This window comes from Dipodomys ordii, unplaced genomic scaffold (genome assembly GCF_000151885.1).
Source record: "Dipodomys ordii isolate 6190 unplaced genomic scaffold, Dord_2.0 Scaffold129, whole genome shotgun sequence".
Classification (NCBI taxonomy): domain Eukaryota; kingdom Metazoa; phylum Chordata; class Mammalia; order Rodentia; family Heteromyidae; genus Dipodomys; species Dipodomys ordii.
The window spans coordinates 913195-926536 of NW_012267345.1; the positions used below are offsets into that span (position 1 = coordinate 913195).

Sequence of the window (13342 nt, forward strand, 5' to 3'; positions counted from 1 at the left end):
CTCTGGGCCTGGGTGCTGTCCCTCAGCTCTTCAGCTCAAGGCGAGCACTCTACCACTTGAGCCACAGCGCCACTTCCAGCTTTTTTCTTTTTGCTTATGTCGTGCTGAGGAATCGAACCCAGGGCCTCATGCATGCAAGGCAAACGCTCTACCACTGAGCCACCTTCCCAGCCCCAAGTTCAGTTTCTAGTACCACCAAAAAAAAAAAAAGGAATATAATAATAAATTCATTGTTCTTAGGACTATTTACATAAATGTGTCATAGGGCAAGGTTGTTTTAACTGGTTTGGATTCATAAAAAGCACATGAACCAGCCAGGTGCCAGGGGCTCATGGCTGTAATCCTAACTACTCAGGAGGCTGAATCTGCGGATCACATTTCAAAGCCAGCCCAGACAGGAAAGTTCCTGAGACTTTAGCTCTAACCACCAAAAAGTTGGAAATAGAACTGTGGTTCAAGTTGTAGAATCTCAGCATTGAGCAGAAAAGCTCAGGGACAGCTCCCAGGCCCGAGTTTAAGTCCCAGTACTGACACACACCTGCATGCATGCATACAACACACCCGAGACTCTTGATCTGTACATTCCTTTGAAGTCATGTCTGTTTGTCAAGCCAAGGGATATGATAGGTCTGAGAAGGTGGTCCAGGTTAGTTCCCATCAGAACTCTTCAAGGATAACTACACTGGCAGTGCTTGTCTTGTTTTCATTCTAAGGAGTTTCTCTAGTTTCTGTCTAGTGTACAAGATAACACTACAAGTGTATCATTTATTTGCATTGGGCTGGTATTAGTTGCCTCATGGTTACGACTCACTTTGTTTCCTGTCTCTAGCTACTTCCACCCACTTCCTAAGTAAATTCCCTCAACATTTCCCATGGATCTTGGGAACTGGGAGACAGGGAGGCAGTGGAAGGCCTGGTGGCCTGTGTACTCTCGCAGGTGCAGAGGTCCATCCCTGTGTTGGCCAAATCATTGGGGTTGTATCTCACAGTACTGTAGGTTTAACTCCTTATCAAGGTCACCTGGGAGCTCTACTTGCTTTATGAGGAGTCTTTATTTACTCGAGAAGCTGAGGGTTATTTACTGCAGTCAATTCTTACCACTTGGTCCTATTTTTCATAAAACTGTTCTAGAATTTAACTTCAAAGTCTAGCCGCTCAACTTCCTAGAAGCTCTCAGATTACGCTGGTTCTTTCCTAGCACGGACCAGAATGATAGAGTCTCTGATTCTGAATTGATCTCCAAGCTCTTGAGCCTCTTTGGAGGAAAGTCGTTTGTAAACCTCTGGGGAGGAGGTGCCTGTTGGTAGGCATTGTGTTTCTTCCCTTCCTTGGCATTCCCCTAGCTTGGAGCTCAGGGTTGAGATTCCCAAGATAAACTGGCCTTGGTGCACCCTGATACCTGGCCATCTGCTGCCTGGACTGGCTCGGAGGGAAAGGAAAGGGCTGGTCTAGAGAAGCATGCCCTGGATTTAGGGTGTGCTTAGAGGGCATGAGGCAGGTGCTCTCTGCCTGAAGAGAAGTGGTTAGATGTGGAAGCCTTTCTTCTATTGTCTGTTTTTAAACCTTCTTCCCTTCAATTCAGGAGCTGGTTTTCCATCCACCCCAGTCGGCAAGAGTCCTATGGTGGAGCAGGCTGTCCAGACTGGTTCTGTTGATAACCTGAATGCCAAAAAGCTGTTACCCAGCAAGAACACCTCAGGGACGCAGCTCAGCGGGCGCCAGGTGCAGCCAAGCAGCAAGACCTCCAGTGGTATTTCAATACTTACTCTTAATCCTGCAGTTTTCTCTGGCACACTGATCACTGGGTTACTTTTTTTTAAGTATTAACACTCCCCTCCACTCCCCAGGGCAGGCCCATGTGGCAGCCTCCCTCCAGTGGTACCCTGTGTGATGTTGGTGCCCTGCTTTGGTGGCTGAGTTCTGGCTTCTGCAGGAGCTTTCCTTACTCCTCTTCCCTTTGCACCTTAGATATAGTCCAGCCAGCAGCTGTGCACACTCCAGGTCAGGTGAATGACGAGAATCGAAGGCCTCAAAGGCGGCGGTCAGGTAACACCTGTTACCACTTGATTTCTGGGCGCCACAAGTAGCAGACAGTGCTTTGCTTTCTTCCCTTTCTAGGATGCTGGGTGAAGGTGCTGCTTCAATGTGCTGTCCCCCCTCTTTGTTGTCTGTTGTAAACAGCCTGTAAGGTGCTTTCAAAGTTAGGCTTAAAGCATCAGGTTGGTAGCTTATCTCAGCCATGGTTGTCTTCTTCGTAGGGCATCGGCGGACAAGGAATCGCTCCAGAGGACAAAACCGTCCAGCGAATGTCAAGGAAAACACAATCAAGTTTGAAGGAGACTTTGATTTTGAGAGTGCAAATGCCCAGTTCAACAGAGAGGAGCTTGATAAAGAATTTAAGAAGAAGCTTAATTTTAAAGGTCTGATTCATATGAAAGTTATCCCTCAAGAGTTATCTTTCACAATGTGTTAAAATGACTGAGGGTGCTCATACCTGTAATCCTAATTACTAGAGAGGTAGAGATCAGAATTTTAGTTCAAGGCCAGCCAAGGCAAAAAGCTAGACTCCCCATCTCAAATAATAGGCTGGTTGTGGTGGTATACAGATGTCATCCCAAGTAGACCAGAGGTATAAATAAGAAGATTGTGGTCCAGGCTTGGCAGGGCAAAAGTGGGAGCCCCTATTTTAAAAGGAGCCAGGCTGGCACTGGTGGCTCACGCCTATAATCCTAGCTCCTCAGGAGGCTGAGATCTGAGGATCACGGTTCAAAGTCAGCGTAGGCAGAAAAGTCCACGAGACTTATCCAATTAACCACCAAAAAACTGGATGTGATGCTATAACTCAAGAAGTAGAGTACTAGCCCTGAGCTGGAGCTCAGGGACAGTGCCCAGGCCCAGAGTTCAAGCCCCTTGACCAACAAAAAGAAAAAAAAAAAAAGCAAAAAGAGTTAAGGGTATGGCTCAAGTGATAGAACACCTATCTAGAAAGTGTGAGATCCTGAGTTCAATCCCCAGTGCTGTCAAAAGAAAAAGATAACTGGAGCAGCCTTTCCTGGGAAGCCAGTTGAAGTGCTGACCCATCCGGAAACTGGAATAATCAACTCTGAGCAACTAATGAGATGAGGTATTTGGGGTGTGTGCAACTGTTGCAGCCTCCAGTGAGGATAAAGATCTCTGTGTGAGGCACTTGGGTACCAAGCACAACTGCTGAATAGATCCCTGGAGGCAAGCCACCTGGGGGATGGGTTATGATGTTTGCTTCTGCTCCTTGTGCTCTGTTTCCATGTAGATAACAAAGCTGAGAAGGGGGAAGAGAAGGATCCGACTGTGGTGACCCAGAGTGATGAAACTCCTGCAGAAGAGGACCTTCTCGGACCCAACTGTTACTATGATAAGTCCAAGTCATTCTTTGACAACATCTCTTCAGAACTCAAGACCAGGTGAGAGTTTCACTGGTCTGACAGGAAAGGTAGTTATTCTGTGAGCCTAAAGTGCTCTTGCTTGAAGACCAGCCTTGGAACCTCTTATTCTCATGTTTGAGGGTGTTTGTGTGTATGTGTGTGTGTATCAGTATGGGGGCTTGGACTTCATTCTGCTTTCTTGCTCATTGCTGGTGAACCACACCTCCACTTCTGCATTTCGTTGGTGATTTGGACATGGGAGTCTCACTGACTTTTCTGCCTGGGCTGGCTTTGAAACAGGATCCTCCAGGTTTCAGCCTCATGAGTAGACAGAATTACAGGCCTGAGCCATTGGTGTCTGGCTGTGTTTTAGGATCCTACCTTTTTGTGTAATAGAAGAGTTCTGCCTTGTGAGATGCATGTAGCATGGGAAGCCTCCGGCAGTCACCAACAAAGACTCGCTGTCCCTGCACTCCCTGCCGGGCCTCCCATGCAGTGCTCTTGCCCAGCTTTCCTGCCAATCCTGCTGGCTTGTGTGGCCTGAGAACCTTGCCACTTGAGGTACCTAGTAGAGCATTCTGATCATATTTCTTCTGGAGTGCTGGTGGCCAGTGACCATCCTGTGTTTCTCTTCAATATTTTGTGTAAGCACCTTGGATTCCACATACAGTCTGTAGAGCAGATGTGGTGTGCAAGCCCAGACCCCCATGTCCTGCAGGGTACCACCAGGCATGCTGACCCTATACAAGCCCAGCTACCCAACACATGCTTTGCTCTGCAGGGGAGCATGCGTAGGGAAGAACATAAGCAGAGAAGGGCTGCTGAGGCAGACCCAGAAGTAGGGTGGCTGTGTGGGCTGCCTGCAAGTGGGGCTGAGTGGAGGTGGGGAGGGCTGGAGTAGGACTTTTTAAGTCATGGTGATAGTGGTGGTTCCCTGTGTTCTGATCGAGTGGACAGCCATTGAGAAGTTAACACGTTGTATGGTGTCTTGGTGGAAGTAGAGTAGGGCTGGAGGGCAGGTAGAGGCTGGATCACTAGGCAAGAGGGGTCTGAAGAGTAGGGTGAGCCGGGCGCCCAGTGGCTCACACTTGTAATCCTAGCTACTCAGGGGGCTGAGATCTGAGGATTGCGGTTTGAAGCCAACCTGGGCAAGAAAGTCCATGACACTATCTCCAAGGGACTACCAGAAAACTGAAGTGGTGCTGTGGCTCAAGTGGTAGAGCCGCTAGACTTGAGCTGAAGAGCTGAGGGACAGCGCCCAGGCCCAGAGTACAGGCCCACGACCGGACCCAAAAAAAAAAAAAAAAGTCTCACAGACTTTGCTGCCCGGGATGGCTTTGAACCACGATCCTCAGATCTCAACCTCCTGCGTAGCTAGGATGACAGGCGTGAGCCACCGGCGCCCAGCATCATCACCTATCTTTTAAGCCAAGATTGCTGATTGTGGAAAGAATGGTGCTCTTATATCAGCCTGGGCAGTTGAAGGACGGAAGTCAAAGAAGCCTGAGTACAGAAAGCTCTGCACCAGGGCAGGGGCTGCCTGTGAGCATCCTGTGGAGTTGTTGGGCACACAGCTGAATACAGGATCATGTCTGCAGCATGTTTGGATAGCTACAGTGCAGGGGCTGTGGTGCCATCTTCCCCCAAAGCAGATGCATATCCTTGTGGACCTTGCTCTATCTGGCTGTGGCCCTCCATCTAGAACTTGAGTCTGGAAGGGCTGTGTCCTGCTCCAGTTTCAGGCCTGCTTGGGATCTGGGCTTCCTAGCACCCATCTTCCCTGCCACCTAGTAAAGCTTCCTTTGCCCCCCATTAGTCCTGTCCTTGCCACTGGTGGTATGGATGCATCTTAAGTAGCCCACACAGGGAAAAACAGGCCTATCTGAAATGTGGCTTGCACCCCTGCATGTAGGCTTCAGACCCCTTAGCAACTGCTCATTCTTTCCCAGAGCAGAGGATGAATCCCGTTTCAGAAACTTGAGTTAGTGCCCACTGCATCCTCATACTGCCCACTCATACACCTCTTTGATTTAGTTCCAGGCGGACAACGTGGGCTGAAGAGAGGAAGCTCAACACAGAGACCTTTGGAGTGTCAGGGAGGTTCCTTCGTGGCCGCAGTTCCCGAGGTGGATTCCGAGGAGGCAGGGGCAGTGGGACAACCCGGCGCACCCCAGCTTCTCACAGAGCTGGGACTGGCAGGGTGTGAGGGTACAGCCTAAGTGAGTGGTGACTGACTGGACCCTTTGGCGGGAAGTGTTGGGCCTGGCGTACCTAGAGCATAGTTGCTGGAGAGGTGCCAAGACCGGAAGAGTCTTGGCTCTTCAGAATCACCCCAGGGGCTTCTAGGAACATCCAGCCAGGCTCTGACCTGGGTCTCTTGGGTTGGGGTGAGCACCTGTGCTTGCTGCTTAGTACCATTCTTGAAGAGTGTTCAGCTCACTCTGGCTCTGAGTCACACAGGTATTAGAAAGGTTCCAGGAGACTTGTGCACAGCCTGGGTCTGGGCATTGTCCCTTTGCAGTGCAGGGAAGACCTGGAGGGGCCAGGGCCTCCTGCCAGTAGCTGCCTTCCAGTTCCTAGTGTGAGGGAAATGGGGGGCACAGCTTGATGGAGGGGGGAGCTCCCCATTACCTCCTGGCAGCAGTGCTGGTGATCCTGGGCTATTGCTTTAACAAAAGGTACGGCAGATATGCTTCCTTTCCTCTCTTTGCAGGCTGCTGCTGAAGAGGCACAGGAGTGGCACTGTGTATTTAAGGACATAAGGAAATGATGCACTTAATGGAGAAGTGGGTCCCGTTGTTTACTCAGTTGGAAAATCCCACACTGCTACTTATGTTTTGGACTTCACTTAGACATGGTCTGATTGGAGCCATTTGTGTTTTTGGGAAGTATTCATGGGTAACCTCTCTGAGGTGTCTTGACCTAATTTCCTTTTTGGTTGTGTATAGCCTCATTTTATGGTTTTGGTATTTGCAAAAGGTTTCTATAGTGAAGGCGTGATCCTCACTTTGTGACTGTTTCTTTTTTTTTTTTTTTTTTTAAACAACAGCTTTGACTTTCAAAACAGAACCAAATCTCACTTGGCACTTGTAGCCAAGTGCATCTCTATAACCCATCTGGCCCCTGGTGCTGCTGGCCTGGCATCCCCATTGCCAAAAGTGGGGTCTCAGGAGACAGGCAGGGCTAGCACAGGGTGAGCTGGGCATGTGGGGCGGGTGGGCAGGGAAAGGGGGTGTCCCATGGATCATGTTGTGTAATGAACCAGTAACGTCAGGGTTGGGGCTGGCAGAAGGGGGTGGACTTGGTTATGAGAAGACCCCTGAATGTTAGCTATGTAGTGTTGTGTGGAGCCTGGTTTGCCCAGGCATGGAGGCGTAGGGTTGAAGCCCAGGACAAGCCACGTGGGTGAGCACCCTGTGGCCCTCCTGTCCTATCCCTGCCAGGCTCTGGCTGAACACTTGAGTGTTCTTGTCCTCTTGGAAATGAGCCAGTCTTTTTTGCAAGGTCAGCTGACCTTATTTTCTCTTGATTGTAAATAGTTCTTGTGTGTTTGTTTTAAAGGTGGGTGGAGGGAGGGTGGGAGTATAAATTCGTTGCATGAGTAAATGGGTCAGATCTTCAGCATAAGCATGCGTCCTTTTGACTGACAGGGCATTTTGTTGAAAATAAGCACCTTGGTAACTCCTTCAAAATAGCTATAAAGGCTTTAGTTCTGTGTTAAGTTACTGTAAAAACTTGGGTTTATTTTTGTAGGACTTCATGGCTAAGAATTAGAAAACAGCATTGGGGCTGCTCTGTTGGAGTAATGTAAATTATAACTATAAATAAACAAGCAAAGCTTTCAAACTTTCTCTTTTGCTGTCCAAAACTACCAAATCATATCCAAGGCCTACCCAGAGGCAGGTACAATGTGTATGTGCAAGACCGTGGTGATGGTGTGTGTGGGGGGGGGTTGGGGGCTCTAGATGGTGCTCTGGAAAGGTGTGACCCAGTGGGGCACTGGTGGCCAGTACCTATAATCCTAGCTTCTTAGGAGGCTGAGATCAGAGGATTGAGGTCCAAAGCCAGCCTGGGCAGGAAAGAGTCCATTAATGAACCACCAGAAAGTTGGAAGTAGAAGTGGTAGAGTGCTAGCCTTGAGGAAAAAAGCTCAGGGATAGCGCCCAGGTCCCAAGTTCAAGCCCCATGACCTACCAAAAAAAAAAAAGGTATCACCCAACTGGCATGGGTGAAGACAGACAAGTCCTAGTTCTTGCCTTGATTTCCCCTAGTATCAGCCTGTGGCTATCCAGCTCCAGAACAGAGCCCTTAGTTGGGGGGGGGCGGGGGGGAGAAGGAGTGTGTATGTGTTTGTTCGTGTTCAGGTGGGAGCATACTAAGGAGGGTTCCTTGGTATGTAAAGTAAATATAGGCAGCTGCAACACTATTTATATACTCTGGAAACCACTGGTGACTAACCTACTGTTGGCTCAAGCTAACAATCATTTTGATAATTACACATTTTGGAAGCCCAAGACTGGGGAAACTAAGCTGAGGCGTGTAGCAGGGTAGATGCAAAGAGCAGCCCAAGAATCCAAAAGGCTGAGAGACTAAAACATACTGCAGAACTAAGCCTAAGAGGGACTTTTTCTGACCAGAGAGAACAAAGGCCCTGGTGGCTCACGTCTGTAATCCTACTCAGGAGGCTGAGATCTGAGGATTGAGGTTCAAAGCCAGCCCAGGCAGGAAAGTCTGGGATACTAATCTCGCAATTCACCACCAGAAAATCAGAAGTGGAGCTGTGACTCAAGGGGTAGAACACTCACCTTGAGCTGAAGAGCTCAGGGATGGCGCCCAGGCCCAGAGTTCAAGCCCCATGACAAACAAAATTGTCAAGATGCCTAAAAAAGAAAGCTAGTTTTCTTTGACTTAGGGTTCTGTGTGGCCTAGGCAGGCCTCAAGCTCAGTCCTATTGCCCCAGCCTCCAGAGTGCAGAGGTTACAGGCTTGTGATACCACGTCTGGGTCAAAACTAGTTTTGAGCACAGTAGTGACTCTGCAGCAGCATTCTGAGTCAAGTCTTACACCAAGTGCTGTTTGTGCTTCTGCCCTTGCATTTTGCAGTCACTAGGGGACTTGAATGAAAGGTAGTTACTATATTGATAAGCCCCAAAGAGCCTCCAGTCCACTGGGTGCCAGGAGTCTCTGGCATCAGTCACTTAAGAGTCTAGTACAGAGACAAAAAGGAAAGCAAGCATTCAGATTCGAGAAGTGAGAGGAGGCGGGGAGGGGATTATCATTCCCAAAAAGCTACCATAATTATACTTACAAGATACATGTTCTCTTCACATGAAAAAGTTAAAAAATATGGACGTTTATTGGGTACTCAGTAAGGGCAGATGGATGGACATGCCCACTTGTCACTGAGAATCATCCATGATTGAATTTAAAGGCTGCCCAAGTGAGGATGTCTTATCATGATGCTTTCTTCTGTTTCTTCTTTTCATTTTCTTCTTTTTCTTTTTCAATTTCAGCAACATATTTTTCAATTTCCTCAGGATTTAGAATCTGTCCACCAAAAAAAATCCAAAACACATTCATGGTTAACACTATACTCCCCCAAGGGGCAGGCACTGTGCACTTGGGCAGGGCGGCCAGGTAATGAGTTTTCAACCATAGTTGCTAATTCAGCACCTTGGAGACACTTCAAGGAAAGGAGGCAATGTTACCAAGCCAGGCTGGTTAACAATGCTGCAGCTGGTAGCCTTGGGACACCAAGTGAACACTGCAAGCTCCATACCGGTCCACAGAAAGGAAAGTAGGAATTTTTGCAGGTATTTGCAGGGAGCTAAAATCACAGGATAGCCTTACAAGGAAGGAGCTTACCCCTTCAGAAGACCATGTCACAGGGCCATTCTATGGTTTTGGCACCAGGGAAGGGTCTTTGCCAAGGCCCCCTGTGGATTATGGACTGACAGCTGAGAAAATTCCGTAAGTAAAGCGAAAGCCAGACTTTGTGGTCCATGCCCATGATTCTTATTACATTTAGGGTGCAAATTCAGGACAGTATGAGTTTAGACCTCTGTGGAATGTCTCCTCCCAGTGCTGCCCACCCCCTTATAAAAAGCGTAATTACCTTGAGGGGCTGATCTCGCCTCATGACAGCAAGTTCAATATTTTTCCCACCTGACTGGACCACCTTTAAAGGGAAAACAGCTTTAGATAAACTCACTCCACTCTCAAGATCCAAGTTCCTTCTTTTGGTTGTTGGTATTAGAGGTTGAACCTCAGTGTCTACAACCAAAGCTGTTCTTGAAATGACCTGTACAGACTTTTTAATCCAGGACCCAAAGTCTCCACCCCAGACATGTCTGTGTGAGTGAGGCCTATGGCTTCAGCGGCCTGTAACCCCAGGTGTTGTAGTTCCTTGATTTATTAGTGCAAGCTGCTGGAAGGCCGGGTGGTGAGCAGGGCAGCAGATTTCACAGCTTGATGGAAGAGTTCACGTTCTACCTGTTTAATCCCCAGAACATGCCCACCTTGTAGGGTTTCACTCGCACTTACTTCTAGGAGTGCCTTGATCACCAGCTTGATGGTCAGGTCATCTGTCTCAATGGCTTCATCAGTGTAGTTCTTCTCCAGGAACTCACGCACTGACTTGGCACCCCGGCCTATGGCATTGGCCTAAAAATGACCCAGGTATGTTCACTGGGCAAGACAACCCAGAGCCAGTGTCTGCGGGCTAGCCAGACACTGCCCTCCTTGAGGCTGCTGTTCCTTCTCTAGCAGATGAAAAGATGTCCCACTGCCCACTGCAGAGAGCTCTTTTGGACTTGGTGCTTCAACAAGAGACACTTTAGGAGATTTAAACATATCTGTGTCCTCTATTTCTTTATGCCTTTAATATTCCAAACAGCAACGTTGAACCAATTTTTTGCTCTTACATCAGTTAATGTGATGGAACACACAAACTGTCATTTCCCAAGTCACCTCCACAAGCAGCCCAAACACCTGAATCTCCTGGTCTTGGCCATACACTCACCTTCCAGGCGTGGTATGTGCCTGAGGGGTCAGTCTGATAGAGTCTAGGGGTACCGTCAAAATCAAAACCCACAATGAGTGCAGAGATGCCAAATGGCCTGCGCCCGTTGCTCTGTGTATAACGCTGGAAGGAAAAATAAAGACAGTGCTGTCAACCACAAGAAATTATGTGACATTTCAACCACTAAGGCCACCAGCAAGTAAACCACAATTCAAGTGAATGAAGTTTATAAATAGCTTCCAATACCCCTCCTCTCTGCACTTTCACTTTCAGGATCCACGTGGGGCTGGAATAGCACCAAGGAGCTTAGCTATGGCTAGTGGAAATTATTTTGACAAGCACACACATTGCTTTTTTTTTTTGGTCCAGTCGTGGGGCCTGAACTCTGGGCCTGGGCACTGTCCTTCAGCTTAAGGCTAGCGCTCTACCACTTGAGCCACAGCGCCACTTCCAGCTTTTTTCTTTTTGCTTATGTGGTGCTGAGGAATCGAATCCAGGGCCTCATACATGGAAGGCAAGCGCTCTACCACTGAGCCACCTTCCCAGCCCCAAGCACACACATTTTAAAGATGAGCATATCATGAAGAGTGTAGTTCTTAACCTCCTGCTTGGCAAAAGGTCATTCAGGATGACAAAATGAACACTATTTCCCTCCAGAAAAAAGAACTAGGATTGCTCCAGACAAAGGAATGACATTAGAACAGTGCCACTGAACTGGATAAACTAGACTACAAGTTAGTTTACCCATCTGCCCATAAGCCATATGACAATGCATACTCCACATCAGGTGAGAGGGCAGGAGGTCATATGCCCACCTGCTTCAGACTGGCGATGTAGCGGGTGATGTACTCCACAGTGACGGGGTCCTCCACAGTCAGCCGGTGGCTCTGGCATTCCACCCGAGCCCTGTTGATGACGATCCTTGCGTCAGCGGTGAGGCCTGCAGTGAGTAGAGGCTTCTGCTGGAGCTGCTCATAGCTCCAACCAAGGACAGGAATTACACAAGTAATTCTTTGGCCTCTGGCTGATCCTCAGGCCCATCTTCAAACAGGACAGAGGCCACTGAGTGAGGTGCAGTGGAACTAAATGGCCCCCAGAAACTACTCTGAGAATACCATGTGTAAAACTTTCAGAACCCCAACACATGAACCCAGTCTTAGATAATTTCATGAGTAAGTCCAGCCTCTCCCTACTTTGGTCTAAGTGAACCAAGTCCTGGATTGGATCTGCCAAGGGCAAAAGGGAGTGAGTGTGGTAATGTGTTGGCTGCTGTCCTGTACCTGGCGCCCCCAACAGCTGGGGAAGGCAAGGAGCTGCCTGTGGTCTCCATGCCCCAGGCACAGGCTTGGGTGGAGCACACCACTGAGGAGGTTACTGTTCTACAGCAGCCCAGCCAGAAGCAGCCTGGATTTGTTCACCCAGGCAGGTGGAGAAGCCATCAGCCCCCGCCCCCCCATCCAAACACATTTCTTTGAAACAATTTATCTAATTTATACTGTCTCATAACTGCCCATCTAGTCTCAAGTTCAGCTCACCAAGACTGCAGACCCATACCTGCAAAAGCCATGCAGACGTTGTCATCCAAAGCACAGATCTTTCGCACTGTTCGTTCATCTTGTAGTTTAGCCACAGATTTCTTTTCCACACCAAGCACAACAATGTCCCGTCCTCGAACACCAACCTTCAATAAGTCCACAAGCCATGTAAGTGTGGTACGGTGCCACCAGGCACAGGACAGGACGCCAGCCCTGTGCGAAGGTGTGCACACCCACACCTTTCCACTTGTCTCCCCTGGTTATACCACACACCCTCAAAAACAAGGCTATGGAGCTGAGGGCCAGTGTCACATGTCTGTAATCCTACTCAGGAGGCTGAGATCTAAGGGTTGAGGTACAAAGCCAGCCCAGGCAGGAAGTGAGATCCTCATCTCCACTAAATTATCACTAAAGAAAAGCTAGAAGTGGAGCTGTGGCTCAAGTGGTAGAACTCTTGATAGTCCTGAACAAAAAGAAGGTCAGGGAGAGAGCCTAGACCCTGAGTTCAAGCCCCAGTACCAACATACGCGCACACAAACACACAAAGGTATGGATCCATTTCTGGTGGAGCTAGTGCATGATATGTCACAGGTACTCAGTCTTTACTCGGGGTTGGGTACAGGTGGCTCGTGTCTGTAATCTAGTGACTGACTCAGGAGGCTGAGAGATAAAAGTCCACGAGATTCTTCTTCAATTAACCACTAAAAAACCAAAAGTGGAACTGTAGCTCAAGTGGTAGAGGGTGACTAGCCTTCAACAACAACAACAACAAAAAAAGCTCAAGGACAACACCAAGACGTTTGAGTTCAAGCCCTAGTACTGGCAAAAAGAGAAAGAAGGAAGAGAACATCACAAGAGAGAACTACAGAGCTGCACTAACAGGTAAGCATGAACAATGCGGTGTCGAACTGTCCCATGTCCCATGAAAGACTGGGAAGTCTGAGCGCTGTGCATCTGCGGCATGCTAAGCGCATCCCAGGGCGTGCTGTCAGCCCCACTCTGCACTGTCGGGAGAAGGAAGGCCTGAGTGTTCTCCCGGTGGACTTGTTTAAAGTCGCCCTCGAGGCTGACACCACAAAGGGGAGGAAAAGCAACGGGCAGCCCCTGAGTTTAACCTGTAATCCTAGCTACTCAGGAACGGGGATCTGAGGATCGCACTCCAGTCCGTGAGATGACCGCCACTAGAAAACCGGAAGTGGCCCTGTGGCTGAGGGCGAGATCGCCAGCCTTGTGTGGAAAAGCTCAGGGTCAGCGCCCAGGCCCTGAGTTCAAGCCTCCCGACCGAGGGCGAGACACACCGGGAACGACCGTCCAGACAGCCCGGCGTGGCGGGCCCCGCACCTCGGCACCCTCGGGACGCGCGGACGGCCCCGCAGTGCTCCGAGA

The 13342-nt window shown here is 49.0% G+C and overlaps 2 protein-coding genes across 3 annotated transcripts in view; one reads left to right on the forward strand and one right to left on the reverse strand.

Moving 5' to 3' along the window:
* The window catches only part of Lsm14b (LSM14B, SCD6 homolog B (S. cerevisiae)), an 11594-nt gene extending 4342 nt beyond the window's left edge, over positions 1-7252 (forward strand). The window contains exons 4-9 of one of the 2 annotated variants that reach the window (XM_013030402.1): positions 1583-1750; positions 1969-2046; positions 2259-2420; positions 3290-3440; positions 5436-5620; positions 6115-7252. In XM_013030402.1, the coding sequence (XP_012885856.1) occupies positions 1583-1750; positions 1969-2046; positions 2259-2420; positions 3290-3440; positions 5436-5607 (731 nt within the window). In that variant the 3' untranslated portion in view covers positions 5608-5620; positions 6115-7252. The remainder of the gene's footprint in view (positions 1-1582; positions 1751-1968; positions 2047-2258; positions 2421-3289; positions 3441-5435; positions 5621-6114) is intronic. The other variant, XM_013030403.1, reaches the window with a different exon arrangement.
* A 1477-nt stretch (positions 7253-8729) lies between these two features.
* Positions 8730-12132, reverse strand: Psma7 (proteasome (prosome, macropain) subunit, alpha type, 7). Its single transcript, XM_013030405.1, has 6 exons — positions 11976-12132; positions 11237-11361; positions 10422-10544; positions 9944-10063; positions 9516-9578; positions 8730-8947 (listed from the first exon to the last, which is right to left on the reverse strand). The coding sequence occupies exons 1-6, from the start codon at positions 11986-11988 to the stop codon at positions 8855-8857; spliced, it is 537 nt and encodes a 178-aa protein (XP_012885859.1). The 5' UTR covers positions 11989-12132; the 3' UTR covers positions 8730-8854.
* Between the last annotated feature and the right edge of the window lie 1210 nt (positions 12133-13342).

What these genes read in the sequence shown, in the direction of transcription:
- Psma7 (XM_013030405.1), bottom strand. An exon ending in ACATCGCCAGTCTGAAGCAG is followed by an intron (nt 10,545 to 11,236) that starts GTGGGCATATGA and finishes TTTTCCTTCCAG; the next exon opens with CGTTATACACAGAGCAACGG. An exon ending in GCACATACCACGCCTGGAAG is followed by an intron (nt 10,064 to 10,421) that starts GTGAGTGTATGG and finishes GGTCATTTTTAG; the next exon opens with GCCAATGCCATAGGCCGGGG.